General features: G+C 36.4%; 1 protein-coding gene across 4 annotated transcripts in view; it reads right to left on the reverse strand.

Moving 5' to 3' along the window:
- Window positions 1-20,283, reverse strand: part of LOC127411251 (kinase D-interacting substrate of 220 kDa B-like) — a 77,284-nt gene extending 57,001 nt beyond the window's left edge. For 3 of the 4 annotated variants that reach the window (XM_051646667.1, XM_051646666.1, XM_051646668.1), the window contains exons 1-11: window positions 13,991-14,261; window positions 8,461-8,559; window positions 6,270-6,368; window positions 4,595-4,693; window positions 3,995-4,093; window positions 3,578-3,676; window positions 2,324-2,521; window positions 2,006-2,104; window positions 1,666-1,764; window positions 1,435-1,533; window positions 1,118-1,295 (exon numbers count right to left, since the gene is read on the reverse strand). In XM_051646667.1, the coding sequence (XP_051502627.1) occupies window positions 1,118-1,295; window positions 1,435-1,533; window positions 1,666-1,764; window positions 2,006-2,104; window positions 2,324-2,521; window positions 3,578-3,676; window positions 3,995-4,093; window positions 4,595-4,693; window positions 6,270-6,368; window positions 8,461-8,559; window positions 13,991-14,206 (1,384 nt within the window). In that variant the 5' untranslated portion in view covers window positions 14,207-14,261. Of the gene's footprint in view, window positions 1-1,117; window positions 1,296-1,434; window positions 1,534-1,665; window positions 1,765-2,005; window positions 2,105-2,323; window positions 2,522-3,577; window positions 3,677-3,994; window positions 4,094-4,594; window positions 4,694-6,269; window positions 6,369-8,460; window positions 8,560-13,990; window positions 14,262-20,190 lie in introns of those variants that run through there. The other variant, XM_051646669.1, reaches the window with a different exon arrangement.
- Between the last annotated feature and the right edge of the window lie 2,902 nt (window positions 20,284-23,185).

Here is a 23,185-nt window from a genome sequence, read left to right on the forward strand (position 1 = left end):
GGGTGGTCAACAGACCGATATAATGCCAATACATCATTCATATATATATATATATATATATATATATATATATATATATATATATATATATATATATATACACATATACATACATAACAAGGCTAACAAGACACACCTGGGATAAATCATGGGGAGCACAGAGAACAGAGACAAGACTAGGAACTAAAACAATTTCAAAATAAGAGTTAATAAACACTACTATTAAAAAAATAAGAGTTCACATAAAAGACAGCATATACATTACACATACTGTATTTACTAAATTTCATACAACTTTGTAAAAAAAAGAAGATAGCAGTTTCTGTTTAGTCATCCAATTTTAGTCATTTGTTTGCACATAATAAAATTGTACAATTTAAATTGTAAATTGTAAAACAGTAGTCCAGCAACCAAGGATGGCATGTGCGCATTAGTAAGCGCATTTTCTCCCAAAAGACTGAATCAAACCAATTGTACACACAGCGCACAGTGAACATGACATTTATTCATAAACTTTGAAGTTGCTCTCACGCACTTGCACGGATCCAGCAAGCAGCAATCTCCTTACAGCTTCCAGTTTATACTGGCCCGGATCGCCTACTTGGACCATCATGCAACATTCGTAAATCAGAGGAACTGAGTTTTGATCCAGTCTGATTTAATACGTGCTTTAGAGGAAACATTGGGTTTTCATGAGGTTCGTGATATGTTCTGTTTAAACGAGATATCCACATATCTGCAGACGTTATATGATAAAAGTCTGATGAATTTTTGCTTTTATCATTAGACAAGAAATTTAAAAGTTACAGGGAACTGTTGAAAAGAGGCTGATAAAATACGTGCTTCAGAGGAAGATACATGAGTGCTCCACAGGATGTCGGATTTGCTCAAGTTTTGTGAGATTTGCCCGATGGCATGGAACAACAAAACAAAATGCAATTGGTCATTTACATGATTTCTGGATCAATACCATAGACTATAACATATAAGAAGACAGTAAATATTTATCTATCAAAACAAAAGTTTATTTGTTATTATTTATGCATAAACCTAATTAATGTTTACAATGGTTAAACCCTGGGTGAGTCACTGATATGTTCAAAGAAGAAACACTTACTGGCTCCAAATATCTGGGTGAGGATGCTCTTCTGGTGGGTGCAGTCAATGTTGTAAGGAGTCTCGCCCTCTTTGTTGGGCCGGTAGAGCAGGCGGCCATCTTTAGGGTTCCTTAAGAGCAGCTCAGCAAGCTTACGGCTTCTCCCGCGAATGGCAATATGCAGGGCTGTGTCTCCTTTCTGAGAGGACAATTTTTTAACTTTACACAGAATACCTCTTTAAATATTCTCTAAAGACTATTATGCACAAATCTGAATGAGACGAGTTAAGTGTTTTAGGATTCAAAATAGTTGGGGGAAAAAAGTGTCATCATTTTACCTTATCCACTGCTGACACTTTGGCACCTTTGTCCAGAAGCAACTCCACAATCTCAATGTTTCTCATCTTAGTGGCTTTTATGAGAGGGGTTTCTGCATCCTGACATGTAAAGACAAAGCACATGAACATAAATGGCTTTTATTACTGTAAAGTGATTATTAATGTCATATTTATACATTTATAGAGAATTATTCTTCATTATCCAGTGAAGGTCAGGTTTTTTGTCGTTACCTTAGTGTAGGCCTCAGTATCTGGGTTGCATTGCAGAATATCTCGTACCATGGTTGCATTGCCTTTTTCTACAGCCCAGTACAGGGCAGTCTTACCATCCTATATTGAAGATTCACAGGGAATTAAATGACTTGGGGTCATCGTAACATCTTCATCCAAATCATATGAGGATTATTAATTTAATAAAAAAACAGTTTTTTAATAAGAGGTGACAAGGGCATCAAAACAAAGAGTCTATTATCTATATATTAGTTCCTAGGACAGTGTGCTGATGGAGACAGGAGACTTAGAAATAGAGAGGATGTGTGGTGGTGGTGGTGGTATGGGGCTATGAATATACCTGGCCTTTGACATCAATATCAGCATATTTGTTAAGCAAAGCTCGGACAATCTCCACATGGCCTCCTCTGACAGCACCGATAAGTACAGTATCACCACTCTGAAACAGACAAAACACACATATTTTTACTGTACACGAACAGAACCATAAACTTTCTATACAGTAAATATAACAAAGTATACAGTATAATTATACTGTGTAAACACGGCATATAAATTTGCTGTCTCCAAACAAAACACAGCATCTGAATCCATAACGAACACCTGAAATCCTACTTAAAAGCATATTATTGCTTTAACAGCTACATTTCAGGTTTACCCGATCAGGGATGTTGACATATGTGCCAGCGTCCAGTAAGTCCTGTACAATCTCAGTGTAGCCCTCTATGGCAGCGATCATCAGTGCTGTGTTGCCATCTTTATCAGTCATATTCATGTTGGGATTTCTCTTCAGCAGATCTTTCACAACCTCTGTGAAACCACCACGTACGGCCACTATCAGAGCAGTCATTGAGTTCTGAGAAAGACAGATCATATTTGGACATTGTTCTGCATCCATGCTGCATTTCAATTCACTGCAAAATAATCGGCACACTTCATACAATTGAAAAAGGTCTGTTTTAACAAGCCCTTCAAAAGTCAAGAGGTCTGAAATATAACAAGCGCATGTAAACTTCAACAAGCGGGTGTCTGTTACTCAACTCCACCTATTTACATTGTATATGAGCAGGTGGAAACATGTTGAAAAGATAACCACACTCACTAAAGTACAAATGTTAGAGAAGCACTGAAGAATGTAGCCCAGGAGAATGACTAGGCTTTGGCTATTGCAGTCTAGCCCCAAATGTTTTTATATATAGCCCCGGATCTTATTTTCTGCTTTTTTAAGCTCCAGGTTTTTACCTTCTTTCTTTCTAGCTATCCCACTCGCTCACAGCATTGAACATTTCCAGACTACTAAACAATAGTATTTTGATAAATTAACATTAACCAAGATTAATAAATGCTGTGAAATATCATTGTTCATTTTTAGTTCATGATACCTAATGCACTGATGTTAACCTTATTGTAACCATATTGCAAAGTGTTACCAATATTATTTATATATAAAAAAAGTTTGTGTTAATATCAACTACACACCTAATAAAATACATGATCTTCAATGCTTCTTTACAGATGCTAGGGCTTCTTATGGCAAGTCATTTGCGCTGGGTTCTTGAGTTGGTTATATGATTGATTTCAAAAGTTATTGATTCTTGACATTACAGCTTCTTCAGATCAATGTACTGTATTTTGGATTTTTAAAAGATCCGTACATAGTTCTCTAAAACACTAGAAAATAAGATGTTCTTTGTGAAACTGTTGTGGAAAGGTGTTCTCCTATGGCAACAGGCTTGGAAAACCCTTTTTGGCTCTAATTGGAAGGGAACCTTTAGGGACCTTTTATTTTGAAAGAGTGTAGCACAGCACTCAAATGTCATTAATCACCTCTGGCTCTGTGAGACTAAGAAAATAAAGTGTACATATCTGTTATAACCACTTTGAATTTCACTTCAAAACACTAAGTGCATACCGCTCCTTCCTGGTCCACATTGGCCCCATCCTCCAGCAGGTGCATCACACAGTCATAATGGCCTTTCCTGGCAGCCCAGATCAGGGGTGTGGTGCCATACTGACAAAGAGAGATATAATGAAATAGGATCAATTACACTTTGGGCAAAACTTGATAAAGCTTGTCGAACTAAAGATTCTGTTTTATTTAATGAGCTTCAAAGTGCAGAGCAGTGGGGCAAACATTTTTAAAGTTCAACATCTAGCATTTTGAAGTTTTTGTAAACCGTGATTGCTCAAAGTATTTTGTGGAAGTATTTAATGTAGAAGTTCAAATTGTGTGAAAAATGTTGGCACAGACTTTTTAGTTCACCATCAGTGTTTACGAATCTGGTGAAAGCTCAAGTCAGCGTTTGCTGAGATGGGAATGATAAGGCACCTTGTCAGAGCAGTTGACTTTGGCTCCGTGCTGAAGCAGCAGCTGAACTATCTCTGCATGACCTCTTCCTGCTGCCCAGATGATGGGGTAAACACTATACTGCTGGGACACAAGCAAATCAAATAGACACCGCAGAAAAAAAAAAACGAGACCTCCCAACTGAAATACCATACTGTGACACATTTTTACCCACACCACATAATGGTTTGTTGGGGTCCTGTGGCAAACTTCATATCTGACCATTTGTAAAGGTGAAATGTGTTATTCTTTCAATGTCTTCAATCCCAGCTTAATGTGGACAGTTTAGGTTAGTTTAGGCTGATTTACCTGAAAAGTAGACACAGTGTGGCTAAGTGTTGCTTTCCAAACTGTTGGCTCAACTAATGGCATGATCTTGGGGCAGGACTTAATTGCTTTTCTGACCAATGGCAGATGGAGGGAGTATATGGGGAAACTGTTTGAATACAATCAATATTTTGCAGTTCTGTTTGGTACCATTGGAGGTCCAAAAATAACACATTTCACCTTTAACATTCTTAATGCACAATAAATGTTCAAAGCACGAAGGTGTTGTCAGAGACCAGAAAAAGTTCTGCAGACCTGTCCAGTGATGTTTGGGTTTGCTCCTTTCTCCAACAGTAGACGTGCCACCTCCACACGACCCTTATAAGAGGCCCACATGAGAGCGCTCCAGCCCCCCTAAACACAAACATGCCAAGTTCATTATATTCCCATGTGCCAGACCTTAAAAATCTCACAGTCACAGGATTGTGTGGATAAACACATTTTCCCTGAGTCAGAGAGTGACTCAAAGAGCCAGCTGTCTGCCACCTTCCTTATACAGTATGTTATTTAAAACTCTGTCCTACCAACACCAGGGCAGCCAAAACATTTCCATAAATGTAGTTTACAAAAAAATGCAAGCGCAGTCATTTCAGACACAGGGCCATAACCAGGGTTTGAAAATGAGTGAGGTCCACGGTGAGGTGTCAAGACTTTTACCAAAAGTACACCTACAAACACAACATATTCTATACATAAAAATTAAATATAAAAATTAAAGGTTAGAAACCAATAATAATACTGAATTATTTTTTAATCGCAAATGCAGTTAACAATATTAATACTGAATTTTTGTCACATAGAAATGCACATTTGACAATGAAGCATTGATTTTGAGTTGGGCAGCAAAATTTACTCATATTAACTACAGAAAAATCAGCAAAAGTTAATTAACAACCAATTTATCTAGGGCAATGTTAACTCTGTTATCAACTATATATTATAACTATATATATTAACTATATGTTAATATTATCCAAAACAATCAATTGTTTTCCTTTTGCCAGACTCTTAATTATTTAAAGGTGCACTTTTTCCCCTTTAAAAAAGTTTTACTCCTAAAGAAATGAATTATAATTTTAAAACATATGTATAAAATAATTACCACTCACATGAGATGAGGACTTCAGTCATATCAGTGACCTTATTGAAACTGTTTTATTGTACATGGGGCAGGGGCGCCCTCATGGGGGCTGCCATTTTAGAATCACACGACCAGCTGAATACTGCTCTTTTAAACTCATTAATCGTCTTGTTCTTGGACACTTTCACTGTTGGATTAAATTAATCATGGTTGAATGTTAACAGTGAATTTCTACAATGGCATCTGTAACTGAAAACTATTGATTTTGAATGATGCTGCATCCACACCACTAGGTTATGGCTTATTTTTTTTATTCAGTTGTACATAGCATCAAAATTTATTTTTGAATATGAAAAATGTACCGAGGTCTGGACCTCAGTGACCTCATAGCTGGTTACGGCCATGTTCAGACACATAAGCTGTGTCTAGACTGGTTTTGAGAGATTTAGGAAGTCTTGAGATATGGAGTAAAGACCACATGACAATAATATGAGACAATACAATCTGGAACTACACACAGAACTGCCAGGAGCCAGATCTTAAAGGGGTCATGACATGAGGAATCAAATTTTCCTTGATCTTTTAACATATAAGATGTCATTGTACTATAAAAACATCCTCTAAGAATGAAGAAACAGGTTCAAAAGAGAGGGAGGAAATTTCACACCATTTTGGCACATAAGCACAAAAGTAAAACTGTTACAATTCACTACAGTAAATTTCCAAGAAGGTAAACAACAAGTAGGGGAAAATTATAAATCATTTGAGATATATATATATATATATATATATATATATAAAGAGAATTACCAGCAGTTAGGCAGATTAAGTCTACTATTTGTGACTTACCATATCTCTGTGCTCCACATTAGCATTGTTCTCCAACAGTTCCTTCACCACCTCAACGTGTCCCTCCTTAGCAGCTGAAATCAGCGCTGTCCAGCAGTCCTAAAGAAAAAGTGACAACACTGTTTGTTTGCATATTACACAGATCTCATCCACAAAGAGCTCAAAGAGCTTCTTGTGTGTAGAAAATGTTTGTGGAGCTTTAAAACATACCAGCTGGTCATACCAGGTAGTCATAATGCAGATTCTCCAACTGAACGTAACCAGAAAGGTTATATAATATACTGTGCCCTGTCTTTCGGTGCAAGAAGCTCGAGGTGTGTGTGTGTGTGTGTGTGTGTGTGTGTGTGTGTGTGTAAACGTCATCATTTAGTCATTTACAAAATGACAGTACAGGGTGCCAATTATATAGATTCTGTGGTCCACCCACACCTATGAAATCATAAATGCTGGTTGAAGAACTACACCTCAGTCTACCAAAACAGACACTGATACCACCCAGGCCTAAAGTAATCACAAAGATGTAGGCTAAATATTAAAAATATCCAAATAAATAAATATTTTCAAGAGTGCATTAGGATTTGGGGGTGCCTTACAATCACTAATAGGTGAAACTTCACAGTTTTAGCGAGCTACTGATTGGCTGGCTTTACAAAATTTTTGGTACTCGAGGTGCACAGGTTTTTGTCAGTGCAAGAGGAAACAAAAAGTGTTACGTGTTAAACTGGGTGAAGATTTTAGACACTGAATCTGAGTTTACAAGGTTTGTGCCAACAAGTCTTTGGAAGTTATTAATAATTTTTTTAAGCAAGTAAACAAAATATCCTTGAGAACACATCTATATTCCACTTTGTTCTCAGAGTTCTGGCCGATTTCATATAACACACCCCTAAATGTCATGTTCAAAAGCAAACTGTGATTGGTCATTTTCCATTTCGAGAGAGAGAGAGAGAGAGAGAGAGAGAGAGAGAGAGAGAGAGACAAGCAGCAGTGTTTTGTGTGTGTGCGCTTTTGCTGTGTTTCAGTTCAGTGTTTATGTTGAATTAAAGTCTTTTTGATTGTTAATCCGGTTCCTGTTTCCTCCTTTCCCGATGAACAAGAGGCTTGTCTGCCACACTGGTGCCGAACCCGGGACTGGAGGAAGACGCACTGTCAGAGAGCCCTCACCGCTGATGGAGGATTGCGATGCCGAGGAGAGTAGTGGTTTGATGGTACTGGAGCGGTCCGCCAGGAGACAGAGGAACCGCTGCCATCCGGCTGGAAGCGGAGGAGCTGTTGCCGTCCGCCAGGGGATGGTGGAGGCACTGCCGGCCTCCAGGAGGTGGAATCCAGTGCCATCGCCCAGCGTCGCGGAGGATCGCTGGACAGCTGGCTGTGGACCGAATGGCGACTTGGTCGGAAAACAGAGGTTTTTTTTCTCTTTTCTTTTCTCTCTCTCTCTCTCTGTCTCTCCCGCTATCTTTCTCTCTCCCCTCCCCTCGTCCTACCCAGGTACCCAGGAGGTGGGGAAGACCAGCCGGCGACGGAATGGCCAAAGGGGCAACTCCTCCCCTCCAGGAAGGTGGGGGGGGGGGGTGGAAGAGAAAATCAGAACAAAGTTTTCCCCAGCAATTCAGATTCTAAACATGACAAATAAAAAATTTCTACTACATATGCATATATATATATATATATATATATATATATATATATATATATATATATTACTTTAAATCATCATCGAGTCATTAAACAGTTTCTTTTACTGACCTCATAAAATGAGGCATAAAGTCATTGACAACAGATTTTATTGTCACATTAGTTAAGGATTTATATGCCGTCTTGAGCATCCTCGTATTTAAATACTCCTCTAAACGCCTCCCACAGCGGTGTTGCAGGCACCTGAATGTTCGCAAACAGTATACCGTTGCTCGGTTGTTCAGAACTTCTATTTACTCCTGAGGAAAGAACGAGTAAGAACTTCTATGGAAGTATTTCGAGGCCTTAAGCCGTGAAAATGGACCACACTTTATACCAAATGAATTCAAACATTTCAAATCAAACCAACCTGCTGCAAATATCAGTGAGCAACTGTGTTTGTAACTAGGGCTAGTTTATGTTTTGCCCTATGATAATGTTAAAGACTATGATAACTCATGTTGTGTCTTTCTACTGTGTGTGTGTGTTTTGAGTTCAAATGTGAAAAACTGCTCACAATATCATCCAAGTTGACGTTTGCTCCCCTCCTGATGAGCTCCTTCACGATCTCTAGACTGCCCTGCTCTGACGCCACCATCAGAGCAGTCTGGCCATTCTACAACAGAAGACATGCTTTAGTACACATCAGAGACGGGGAAGCAATTTTAAAGGAATATTCCAGATTAGTTTTTTAACTAATCTGTGTCCATTAGTACTTCATGTGTATCATGCTGTTGATCACCACAAACAATAGTTTCAACGCATCCCAGTGTAAACATGTTTACAGTTAATACAATGTTTGGAAAGTAAAACTGTATCACATAAGGGTGTTTCTTCAACTTCTGGCACTTTTAGCACTGTGGATATCTAGAAATTTAAAGGATTAGTTCACCCAAAAATACAAATTCTCTCATCATTTACTCACCCTCATGCCATTCAAGATGCGTATGATTTTCTCTCTTCTGCTGAACACAAATGAAATTTTTTGGAAGAATATTTCAGCTCTGTAAGTCCATACAATGCAAGTGAATGGGTGCCAAATTTTTGGAGCTCCAAAAAGCACATCTAGCCATCATAAAATTAATCTTTTCGACTCCAGTGGATTAATTAATGTATTCTGAAGTAAAACCCTAAGTTTGTATATATAAATATTTAGAACTTTTTTTACTAAAAAATGTTTACTTCTGGCCAGCTGTTGTTTGCACGTTGACGAGGGTGGAGTTCAAACTGCCTCTCGCGTGACGCAAGCACGAAAGCCTAACGCCGGGTTCACACATCCTCCGTGAGTGGGGCGTGAGCGAGAAACATCGCGTTGTACGTTCACATTGGCCACGTTCACATTGGCCACGTCTCTTCAGCGAGAAACAGCAGCACCTCTGCACAGAAAATAAAGTTATCTATGGGATGATCCTACGCCAAATTGATTCTTTAATAAGGTCATAATAAGCTGAGGTTATTGCTGCTTCAAGGACAACAGCGGGCAGTCACTTGCACTTCATCTTTAGCAGCACACTTGGTTGTGATTTGTTAATGTTGTGTCTATACTGTACACCTATATACATAGAATGGCAAAAGGTCCAGCAGTTTATTATTCTTTCCTTTATTAAGTTATTTTATTGAGCTTACTTGCATGCAGACATATAAACTGTAGTGTACTATAGGTTCGGTTTCAATAATTTTGATTTGATTGTGTTTTTTCTATAATCTCCTGATTATTTTAGTGTTGTACTGCACCCATCCACTGAGCTCTGCGTGAGCCATGCAACAAAATTAGGCTCAACGCCGAAACCTCGCAACTCACGCTTGCAGTGGGAACGGTGTAATATGGGCACCGAAACAAAAACACACCGCTCACGCAGGATGTGTGAACCCGGCGTAAGCGTGTAAGCGCAGTATTTTTTTCAACAGAGGAGCATAGATATTCATACATAGATACCTCTATCTATTCATAGCGCGAAAATTGGTTGCAAATGCGAGTGATTTCCTCTCATTGTAGTAGAGGGTTTCGCATTGAGTGAAAGATTGATCTTGGGATTTAAGAATCGATATCGAGATCGTTCAAATGAAGATCGCGATTATAGGAAAAACGATATTTTTACCCACCCCAAAGATCTACGTAAGAATATCTATATAGAGGAGGCTTTCACGCATACGTCACGTGAGAGGTTTGAACTCCACCCTCGTGAATGAGCTGGCTGGGAGCTAACATTTTTTAGTAAAAAAGGACTTCAATATTGATCTGTTTCTTACACACACCTAGTGTTTCGCTTCAAAAGACATTAATTAATCCACTGGAGTCATATAGTATGGCTATACTGTATGTGCTTTTGGAGCTTGACAAATTTGGCACCCTTTCACTTGCATTTTTTGGACCTATAGAGCTGAAATATTCCCCCAAATATCTTTGTTTGTGTTCTGCTGAAGAAAGAATGTCACACATCTGGGATGGCATAAGGGTGAGTAAATGAGAGGATTTTCATTTTTGGGTGAACTACTCCTTTAAGTCTCGTTAAAACATTTTTCACACTCTCACTAGTTTATTTAATTTGTCTACTGACAATGTCCAGCAGTGTATGTACAAACAATATAATTTATGTCATTTGTTCTGAAAGTCATGAAAATTCCCACCACAACATCATTTCCACCACATCTCTGTTTTGTGTTTAACAGAATTCCATGGTGGAAATTACATTTTTAATGTTTTTGGGATACACCTTGGTCTTGCTAAAGCTAATTTAATAGCTAACATTTTATGTATTATAAATACACACAATTAAATAATATTTTCACACGTCTTTCATAATTTGGCAAAATTACTGCTTGATTGGAAATTACGGCCAATAAAATATTCCACTCACAAATGATATTTACCTTGAATTTTCTTTGTTTTCTTCAAACATCCCTTGACTCATATTTCTTCAAGCATGCTCTTCACTGGCACTCTTTTGTCGACTTGGTTACCAAGTACATTAACTTTTGAAAAAAAAACTTTATTAGGGGCAAAGAGGGTATGGAATTAACTTTTTTGCCCACTAGTCACAGTGGCTGGTGAATGCACAATTTTACCAGTCACTTTGATTTTTAACAAGGCACTTTGATAGGGGCCCTACAACAGATGGTATGCCCCCCAGAGAGCCCGGATCTCAACATCACTGAGTCAGTCTGGGACTACATGAAGAGACAGAAGCAATTGAGACGGCCTAAATAGATAGAAGAACTGTGGCAAGTTCTCAAAGAAGCTTGGAACATCATGTATACCAACACAACCAAGAAAAACTGTGCCCAGGTGTATCTGTGGAATTGGTGCTGTTTTAAAGGCAAAGGTTGTCTCACCAAATATTGATTTAGCATTTTTTATGTTTACTGGACTTTTTATTATGTTAAATGATAAATGAAAAATATTTATGGCATTACTTTTGAAGACATCCTCTCTATGCAACTTTTTCAAAAGTGCATAAACCTTTTTCACAGTACTGTATATATGTATTATTATATATAATTTTTATATTATTTTATTTTCAATATAATAATACCATAATAATAATAATAATAATATGATAATTTTGCAACATATGAATGGCAGCTAAAGAGTAGACAAGCACAGAAGAGAAACTTCTTGTTCAAGTACCATTTCTGAGGCTGTACTGAATTATGATGACACACATGGCAATTTACCTAATGCCGTTGAATGTCATTTGCTATGTATGGTAATGTATATAGCCACAAATATTTGGAATTGAGCAATGTGAAAATAAAGTGAACCTGCAGAGTTGCGTTCAAAATAAAATGTAAAATGCTCTGTGGAAATAAAGCGAACTAAGCTCAGAGCACCTCCTGAGATGGTCTGAGATCATTTGCAGTGTTCTCAGAGATGACACTATTCTTGCAAACTATTTTCACATGACTGAAACAGAGAAGAAAGTGTGAGAACTCTATGCATGCGCATGTCCAGTGAGAAGCGCTCGTGCTGCACTCATGAGCGTCAGAGCATCACTGAACCTCTTAAGACACAGTGAATCACACAAGCGCATCAACGGTTTTTGTTTTGTCTGTTCTTCAAAATATTCAAGTGAGTTTCTTCAAACGTGCATCTAAGTGTCAAACAGCAATTCTTGTCATATGTTACTCTGAGATATCTTACAGGTCGCCTGCCACAGTGGCAGGTAGATGAGCAAAATTACCCGCCACAACGCATGAAGTACCCGCATTTGGCAGGTTGGCAGGTGTTCATTTCAAACCCTGTTTAAATAGTTTGGTGTGGTGGAAATGCCGCCACATTTGTGGGACAGTCGCAATTTTTGAAAAATTGATGGAAATCATTTTCCCACAGTAAAATTTTAATTGTTTATATTAATGTTACTCTGTGTTAAGATTAGAGTTTTAAACATGTCATTATATTTTTTTATTTCTTTTTATGGATTTTCAAAGTTTAATATTGAAAGTCTAGGTTTGGGAGAAGGCTAAAACAGTTAAATCGGTACATAAAAGGCATTAGAGAAGTACCAAAATAAATGATGAAGGCATGGTAAAAATTTAGCTTAATGTGACCTTAATATAACAAAAATATATATATATTTTTTTAATCTGTTTATTAAAAATCAACTAACCAACTAAGGGACAATTGGGGAATAAGGGACTAAGAGAATAAGTGACTAACTCAATAAAGTAACTATCCATAAAGCACTGTTTACATGGAGCAAAATCAACCCATAGGAATAAAGTCGGTAAAGCACAAACAGATTTCCCATCTGGTAAAGCAGTCCCATCTCAAAAGGACGATTTAGACAACTTCTCAAGTAAAATACATTTTTACTGAATCCTTCATGAAGTGCTTTAACAGAAACTCAAGCAAACATAATTTCTGCTTTTAAGCCCTATGGCCCACTTTCCTACTAACTAGTGGTCCACCGATATGGGTTTTTTAATGGCCGATACCGATATCCAGAGAGCAGGGTGGCCGATAGACCGATACAATGCCGATATATCACACAATTTAATATAGTAAATAACAAACATTAAATTGCTAAAATTTTAACGAGCCTCAATCTCCTGACAGTTTAAATGGCCTGGATCGCCCACTTGGATTGTCACGGAGTGACCACCATGATTTGTGAATGAGAGGAACTTTTGATCCTTAAGTTTTTGATTCTGGCTGACAGAATACACGCTTCAGAGGAAGATATTAGATGAGCGCTTGACAGGAAGAAAACGCTGGATTTTCTTGAGGTTCGTGAATCTGTTTAAACGAGATATCTGCATATTTGCAAATGGTTTATAATACAAGTTTTATTGATATTTGCCTTTTATCATCAGAAAAGTTACAGGGAACAGTTGAGGAAAGACTGTTAGAATACGTTCTTCAGAGGAAGATTTATGAGTGCTCCACAGGACGCTGGATCTGCTGAAGTTATGTGAGGTTGGTTTATTACATCTGTTTAAATGAGATATGTGCATATTTGCAGACAGTATATATCATATTAGTTTTATTGATATTTGCCTTTTTCTCATTAGACAAGACAGTTAAATTACAGGGAACTGTTGAGGAGAGAGAGGGAGAAAATACAGGCGAGCACTTTAACATTATGAGCTCAAACACGTCTGCCGTGGCTCTAATATGCAGATCGTTTAAATATGATTGTGTTGCACACTGGTCTTACTGTAGTAACACGATGGCACGTTACAACAAAACGAACTGTGACTGGTCGTTTACATATCTCAGTCGCTTCACATGCAAGCAGGTGATTTTCGGCACCCTCAAGAAAAAAAAAATCTGCCAAATGGGAAAATGTATCGCCCGATGCCGATAATTAAAAAAGTCAGAATATCGGCCGATTTATCAGCCTCTGTGATATATCAGTCGACCACTACTACTAACTATGAACTAACTGTTTCCAGTTTGCATTCATAAACTGAGGGACATGTCAGCATTATTGTCTATGGAAATCGACAGCATGCAAGAGATGCAGTACATACAGAAGACATTTCATTGAAAACAACCCTGAATATTCTTTTAAGCTAGAACAAAAAGTGAACACTTGCCAACTCACTTCACTTCTGGTGTCCACTTCTTTGTATTTATCCAGATGCACTTTGATGGCCAATAGGTTTTCCTCCTCCACGTGGCTGAAGAGACTCTGGGTGGTCATGGAGCTCATTTTGAGGGATGTGGACATGTCCATGGCTGTAATAGAATCTCCACTAGAGAACGTTGAAGAGAACAGTAGAGATACATCATGAAATGAAACTCTCTTTTGTACATTCATTATAAAACCGTTAAAACTCTGTAGGGAACTCCAAAAACTGGGCTCTGCTCCTGAAGCAGACCTACTTTCCACACAGATGTGGAATAACAAGACAGACAGTAACATGCCCTGTCTTGCTGGATTGCACATATCAGTCAAGTTAATGATAAACCGTAAGTGAACTGAACAGCCAGTAGGCGACCACCTTATCAAAATTGATTAGATAATGGCTGCATGATTTGAGGTTAAATGTCTCTAATGCTGTCTGTGCGGTAAATGGGGGCTACATTGATGTTCTTTCAGCTGATTATTAACGGACTGCAGACTACCTAGAGAAATGCAATTTTTCTAAATGAACTGCCACTGCAGTTTGTTCTGAAACACAGAGGAGTAGTTTAATCCTCTTAATATGCCTTAGAACTGAAAGAGCACATATACTGTACAGAAGACCACTTTGTTTGTCTCTGTCCACTATCTAGACAGACAATGCTAGGGTAACCAAAAGCACAAATCACTCAGCACTGTGTAGTAGGGGGAATAATGCAAGTTACAGCGACTCCCCAAAATTTTGACTCTCAAGCCACAATTAAAGATGTTGTATGTTATTGCATTTGACAACAAAATATCAAACTAAATGGCATCTGCAAATAATTTATATTAGACCTTTCCTCAGAACTACCTTCACTTTTCTTAGCCATTTTTGGCTATTTTTTTTTTTTTTTTTTTTCCATGGATGAAGTCAGTTCCCCTCAAGTTCATACAGGTGTCCAAGCAGAGTAACCACAGGTGTAGTTTACTACATAATGTATGGACATGCTCCAATAACATGTGACAACCAGATAGTTTATTAAATTAATATTCTTTAAGTTTGAACAGTGTATATCTATTGTTTTATCGTTTAAAACCTAAACACACTTCTGCTAACTTTCTTAAAATAAATGCCACTTGGTTTGATATTTAGTCATCTAATGCAATGGCATTCATTTTTAAGATAATCTAATTTATTCAAGATATTTAATAATAAAGCAGCCAAATGATTTTTGAGTCACTGTAATAGTTATTTAAGATCTAAATGTGAAACTCCGTAAACAAATTATGCTCATATAATGACACCAGAAAGTGTCCAAATTCTTCCTTTTATCATTTAAAACCCTACAAACTTATTTTTTAGAAATTGTTTTGTTTAAAAAGTGTGCTTGTGCATAAATAAATAGCTTCAACTCAGAAATGTTCATATTTATAACATTTTTGTTTTAATTTTCAATAATGTATACAACAAAAAATATATATACATTTTAAGGTGAACTTAGAGTTACAAAAAGTAAATGAATAAAATGAACTTAGTTATGAACAAATCCATTAAATTAAGATTTTAAGTACTACTAACTCAAAAAATTAAGTACAGAACTGAGGTTGTAGGGAATACCCATAAGCCATTATGCTTGAATAATTTAAGCATGTTTGTTTGGTCAAAAGGAACTTATGTTAGCATTGCATTAGTTGTTATTAAGAATTCATAGATATTTTTAATATTATTGATGTTGTTTTAGTGTAAATAGCTGTTTTGTGTAAAGTCACCATTTGGGTGATTATTGTTCCATAAGTGGTCAAGTTACAGAGCCCCTAACAGTCTGTCTACACCGGACACGAGCAGCGCATTGCATCAAAAGCAATAGAACCCCATTATAATCAATGATGTTGTCTACACTGGAAGCGTCCGTTGCACTGCGTCCTTTGTGCCGACAATAAACGGCTGTCGCATTCCATTTTGCACTGCACGTGCTGGCGCTCCTACACAAATGAAACAGTTTCGAACATTCGTGTCCAGAATGTCCGGTGTAGACAATGTGTAAGATTTTTTTTTCTGAAATAGTTTTGCATACTTGCAATAAGTTTTGCATTCTCTTGCAATAGTTTGCGTTCCCTCGCAATAGTTTAGCGTTCCCTCGCAATAAATTTACCATGGTTTTACTACAGTAACCATATTTTAACCTTGATATTCATAGTAAAACAATAATAATAATAGAAAAAAATGAAAACAATGGTAATAAAAACCATAATGTTGTGGTTATTACGGTTTTACTATACAAATACCATAGTTTAACTATGGTTTTACTATAGTAACATTGTAGACTGTAACCATATTTTTTGGCGGACATCATTTTTTGATAGTAATATTGTAGTAACCATGACTGTAGGCTAACGATATTTTGCTTTTTGACATTAACCATGCTTGTACTATATAGTAACATTGTAGTAATTATGAAAAGTAAGTAAAGCAACCATGTTTTTTGGGTGGAAACCATGGTGTTAATACAGTATACTGTATTATTTCATTTTCATTTATTTATTTGTTTATGTATTATTATATCATCTTTTTTTAATGTCTAAAAAGGAACAGGCTGAAGCCAAACCTTATTATGCCTACCCTTTTTTACCTCTCTAGTTTTATATTCTTTCTTTAAATATTTGCATTTACAGTCCTATTCACAACTCATAAGAAAAAAAAAAGAAACTATAAATAAAAAATAAGAGCAAAATGGCTATATAAAATGTATAAACTTAACTTCACTCTAACAAATTTTAATCAAACTTAAAGGAATAGTTCACCCAAAATGAAAATTTGCTGATAATTTACTCACCCTCAGGCCATTTAAGATGTATCTGAGTTTCTTTCTTCATCAAAACAGAATTTAAGATTTTTAGGATTTCATTTCAGGCCTCATCCTTTAAATAATGTAAGTGAATGTCCTCCATTTTTTGACAGTCCAAAATGCATATTTAGGGTACATCAAAATAATCCACACGACTCCAGTCGACAAATAAAGTTCTTCTCAACCCAAACGATTGATTGTTTTGAGAAACAGAACAATACTTATATACTTTTTAACTACAAATGTTCACTTTCGTACATCTCTGTGACGTGCGCTCATGAGAGGGATGACGTAAGCTCGTTGGTAAGGTCACGCGTCATGTGGAGGAGGAGTCAGGAAGCACGTCATTGTTTACAAGAAAACTTGCACAGAGCACAGACCAAGCGCCATTCACAAACCAAAACAGCCCAAAACAATATAAAATAAAAGAAAAAATAATTTCCAAATAATAATAAAAAAAAACAAATGTAAACAATGACGCGCTTCCTGACTCCTCCTCCGTGTGACGCGTGACCTTACCAACTATCTTACGTCATCCCTCTCATGAGCGCCCGTCACAGAGATGTATGGAAGCGAACATTTGGTTCTCAAAATAATCAGTCGTTTGCATTCAGAAGAACTTTATTTGTCGACTGGAGTCGTGTGGATTATTTTGATGCACCCTAAATATGCATTTTGGACTGTCAAAAAATGGAGTACATTCACTTGCATTATTTAGAGAAGGAGGCCTGAAATGAAATCCTAAAAATCTTAAATTCTGTTTTGATGAAGAAAGAAACTCAGATACATTTTGGATGGCCTGAGGGTAAATTATCAGCAAATTTTCATTTTTGGGTGAACTATTCCTTTAACAAAATTTTGCGTTTGCTTTAACTGCTTAATTTCTACATGACACATATAAATTTATACAAACATATAGAGAGAGAGAGAGAGAGAGAGAGAGAGAGTATATACATAATACAATGTTCCTATCTACCCAATCTTTCATACTTTTTAAACATTCTCTTAATTGTTTAACACACTTTTAATTAAAAAATGTAATTAAAAAAATAATGATTTTTATTACCATATTTTTCTGTATTATTACTGATTTTACTATGAATATCAAGGTTAAAATATGTTGTAGTAAAACAATGGTACATGTATTACGAGGGAACGCAAAACTATTGCAAGGGCACGCAAACTTTACAGCGAGAGAATATAAAACTATTGCGAGGAAATGTAAACTATTGAAAGGGCATGCACAATAATTTCAGACAAAAAGCCCTGTGCTCTTAGGGGCTCCGTATCAAGTAGGATCCTGTTCAATCCATATCATTTTTCCTTGCACATGTGAATATGTATAGCTGAAGTGCAGCTTTAAGTGCACTTCTTTGAGGAATCGAGTTTAATATCTGACCTCAGTTATTATTTTCTTTAGAGCCAAATAAATTTATTAGAAACTGTGTTAGAAATGTTCATTTGAAACAATTTGTTGCTAAATCTTATCTGTGTGACATACATTTTTAATTAAATAAAGTTGAATAAGCTGATATATTTGTTTATATCTAACAACGGTTTCCTAGTTGTGCTGACATATAAATTGAATTTACTTAAAAAGTGTGATGCAAATATGCTTCACATATATTTTTAGTTGATCCAACACAAATTATTATTTATTTATTTTTTTTTGTCCAGTTCTTGGTGTGATATTTTGTGATCTAATGACATTCATAGATTTTGAAGTGTTGCTTCAATGTCCAAATTCAGGGCTGCTCGTAAGCTCTAGGGTAATTTTGCCAACTCAGCAGCCCAATAGATCAGCTCAGTGTGCTGGTACAACCCATCCCAGATTAAAGCCGGTCACCAGAGCAAAAGCTGCTCCCATCTGACAACATGTGGAGCATCATAATGGGTTAAAACAACATGGAGGGTCTCACTGCCCAAAGATCCACTCCGTTAAGATAAAGCACAGAAGATCCAAGTCCTACCAACAGACTTAAATGCGGAAGCAGAAGTAAAGGTGATAAATCCAGAATCTGAGACGTTCGCTTTCAGCAGCCTTTGTTCATCTCTGAACTGTTGACACACCCTTGAAAGCATCCCTGCTGCTCTCAAGAGTGATTGACTGGAGAGAGCCAATCACACAGAGCACCACAAGAGCCCCTCAGCAAAATATTGACTGAGCTAGGTTCACCCCCTCATCAGCCCCAATGCACAAAAACACAAAGCCCAGAGACCTGTGAAGATAACCCATGGATGGCTCCAAATAAACCTGTGTTTTTGTTTACAATAACTTTCTCACACACAAAAGTATCAAAATATGCTGACTCACCTTAAGTTCCTTGTGAGTTGGGTTTTAAAAACCTGTCTATCTTTATGCACTTGATACTCCACTCACGCTGTCTGTCAGACTGTGACAAGCGGCTCTGTCTTTCAATCCAGGCGGGCATTAATAATTCATGAGGAAGTGTTGAGCCACGCCTTCCTTTTAGAGTGACGCCCGATGCGCACACGTGCAGCTGAATTACTAAGCATACCATTAAACAGACAATAAATATGAATTAAAGGGTCGTTCAGACCAAACGCGTTATTTTATTTTTTTTACGGGTTCGGTGTTAACATGCTGACGTTGTTTGGTAATAATGAAGAAGTGTCCAGTCTGTCGATAATATTCAAGACGAGCCATGTGTTCGCTCACGCGAGCGTATTAGCGCAACGCCCCATTGACTTCTGACAGAAACTGCAATTTATTTTAATTTCAGTGTAAATTAATATTATTTATTTATTTATCACTGGGCAGAGCGCACATATGGATTTCACATCAGACAGACTGAAATAAACAGCGCCACGCCGATCCCTAAATAAAACTGATCTCTTATAATAGACAAGATCCTCTGATGATCTGTTTCCATGGTGTGACACAAAGGCACAGAGGTAAACAGGGTTCACACCATTTAAATGAGTGAATCTTATGTGAAAACACAATAATAACTTCTGAAAGCAGCTCAAACACATTTCCCCAACAACGCAACGCAAAGCGCGAACTTATCTATTACTATGAATTAAATGACTATATTCATTCACAAACAGTCAAACATTAAAATTGCGAGCTCTAAGAGAGTATACAATTATAATCTCATCCATGTATAAATGCAAATGACCGACACTGTTATTGGAGTAAGTGTAAAGCACATGTTGCCTGACAGCTGCAGGAAACTGTACATGCACTGTTTTCCCCTATTACAGACCTGTGTGTCTACATAAGCAACGTTACACTACTATTATAAGCCGAATATGAAGTTACATGGACTTGTTTACATGAACACACTTGTCAGTTTGTTTACGTCCACTTTATAACCGGTAACTTACATCTTCCTCCTAGTGAAAAGTCAGGTCCAAAGTAATCCGATGTGATTCACACAACACTGTTTTGCTTTCATAACCCTGAAGGGTTTGCAGTCGCCTACAGTACAGCCTTCTTTGTGTGAACAGGGGTGTGGATGTTATTAAAATTGCCTTCGCATAACCGCGCCCACTGCAGAAGACCACGCCCATATCGATTTTGACAGGCAGGATTTATAACTTACAGCTGTTGTACCCCTTGTCTTCCTTCTAGCTTTTTTATTTTGACTTGTAGGCGCCAATTATTATTTACTCAATATTATTAAAATACTTATATATTTTACCTCTTTACTGTTGTTGCTGCTTAATTTAGACCTTTTTGTTGTTATACCTCTTTTTTGTTGAATTAATAATTTACACACACACACACACACACACACATATATATATATATATATATACACAATTATTATTATTATTATTATTATTATTATTTTTGCATTATAAAGTGACCATATGGGTTTGTGTGTATTTTTATATCCCTTATTAATTAAATTTTACACAGCTATCACTTACTGTAGCAACTACTCTGAAAAAAGAGTGGACACTGGTTACACACAATGAAAATGACAGAAACTCCTCTAAATCCCAACAGAACAGAACATTAAACTCTAACAAATCTGTTACTTGTTTCATTTTGTATAGAAATACCATATAATAACACTTACAGTAATTTCTAAATGTATTCTTCATACATTTCCAGCAATACATTGATGCGCCACATTTTATTCACATAATCCCAAAACAACTAGAGCAAATATAGATGCATTGTAAACAATTAAATTAAGTTGAGACCAAATGCTAAAGAATTGTGTTGCTTTAACTCATTTTAATTGAGTTCATTGAGCAAGCAGTAAAAATCATGTCGAGTAAACGCCATCCGTTAGAAGTCTGAATCCATTTGAACATTGCATAGCAACGAGATCATATCACTTTTTGACCACTGTGTTAAATTTAACTTGGACTTTACACAATATAATTATGTTCTCAAACATAAATGTATTAAGTTGATTTTACTGGTTTACTGGATACTGGTTTAGTATTTTCACTAAAGCTGCTTTCCCTTTTTTTCAGCGTACAGTATTTATTTATTTTTTTAGCAGAAACTGGTTACAATGGTACATTTTGACTTTTCTGTTGGACTTCAAATTCATCCTTCAGTCTTCACATTCGAGTACTGATACATATATATCATAGATCAGTGGATTTGAGAAATATTGCTTCATGTTTAGTTTGTGAAGTAGTTGTATGGTGCATTTTTATGAGTTATATACACTCAGTGTCATATCTCTGTGGAAAACATATTGCATTGACTATAAGAAAACTGAAAACACGAAGAATCCTGATAAGGAAAATATGGTTTATTTGTTTTGTGGCTTTATCAACAAGGTAGTGTAGTTAAATTTTTGTGTCAAGTCCTGTATTCAAAGGAGGATTGTTTGGCTTGGCACAACTTCAGAGCACTCAGTTCCTCAAACCAGTCAAATGTTGGGTAATTATCACATCTCAATTTATGGTTATTACACTGATTTTAAGAAGGGAAAAAAGAAAAGAAGAAGAAAAAAAAAACAAAAAAAAAAAAACAGAGACAGTTTTGGTTCCCCTCCGAACAGTTCTCAATCCATGTTGCATGAGAGTAAAAAAGTTGTTTTGCACAAAAGAAGACTCATTTATATTGAAATGGTTAACACATTAGGTATGAATTTTCCTGTTTATCTCAACAACCTTGAAACATTTAATACAAATCCTTAATGTTCCAGTACATTGGTAGTTTATATAATGCCACGACCAGTCCGTAGGAATAATATTGGGAGAGTACATGATTCTGTGCAATAACTGGAAAGCTCAGAAATCAGTAAGGGGGTTTGCATGTTTACAAAGGGTCACAAATCATTAACATTTGAATGATCACAAAACATATCAACAAGACAATAAAAAAGGACAGAACCGTTTAGGGGGTTAGTGTAAAAGTTGTGCACTATAGAGAAATTACAGTAGTCACACAGTTTCACATATTTAGGTCATTCATAGCTGAATCAGTAGTTGGAAATAGTACGGAAATCAATGAATGACTTAACCCCATGTAACAGATAAATACTGCTGATCTATGCCTTCAATATTAATTACTTGGGCCTTGAAAACTAAAAACATTAGGCTATATGCAGCTGATATTTTTGAGTAAAGAGACAATGTATTTGAACAAAGGGACAATGTTTACACATAAACAACAATGAATACAGTCTAATGTCATTCTGTGGATGCAACCTGTTTACATGTAAGCCTATAACACTGGGACGCCATCATGGTTTTCTTTTGTTTAACAATAAAAAGATGCTACACTGAATATACTGTAACCATGTGGGAAAATTCAAGCATTTACTTTTTAGTAACCATCTGTTCAAACCACTGAGTATCACAAAAGTCTCTTGCATTGCTCTGGCAGTTTTTCTACATTAGCACAATCACGACTCATTCCTACCAAAAGTGCAAAAAGGGAGAGTGAAAACTAATACCTCTCCAATTCTCAGTGGGTAAAATTTTTTCTTTTAAGACCAAATAAATCACTCTTTTTTTTTTTTTTAAGTACAAACTTCTCACCCTGTTGCAAACATTTTCAAATAAAGTGATCTTTTTGTTGCAGACAAAATGTGATTTGGCACTTTGGACGTTTGAAGCAAGTTTGCATTGAGGTGCTTGTTATGTGATTAGTACACTATTTGGTACAACTAATGTTAACATACAACTTTTGATAAAAAAAAAAAAAAAAGTATTAATATACAGTATGTTGAAATTAACATTAACCAAGATTAATAAATGCTGTAAAAGTATTGTTCATTGTTAGTTCATGTTAACAAAATGGAACCTTATTGTAAAGTGTTACCTCACAATTAATACATTAAAAGGACAGATCCCACTATTTTTTTTACTCACCTTCACATTGTTCCAAACCCGTATGACTACT

This window comes from Myxocyprinus asiaticus, chromosome 20 (assembly GCF_019703515.2).
Source record: "Myxocyprinus asiaticus isolate MX2 ecotype Aquarium Trade chromosome 20, UBuf_Myxa_2, whole genome shotgun sequence".
Taxonomy (NCBI): Eukaryota; Metazoa; Chordata; class Actinopteri; order Cypriniformes; family Catostomidae; genus Myxocyprinus; species Myxocyprinus asiaticus.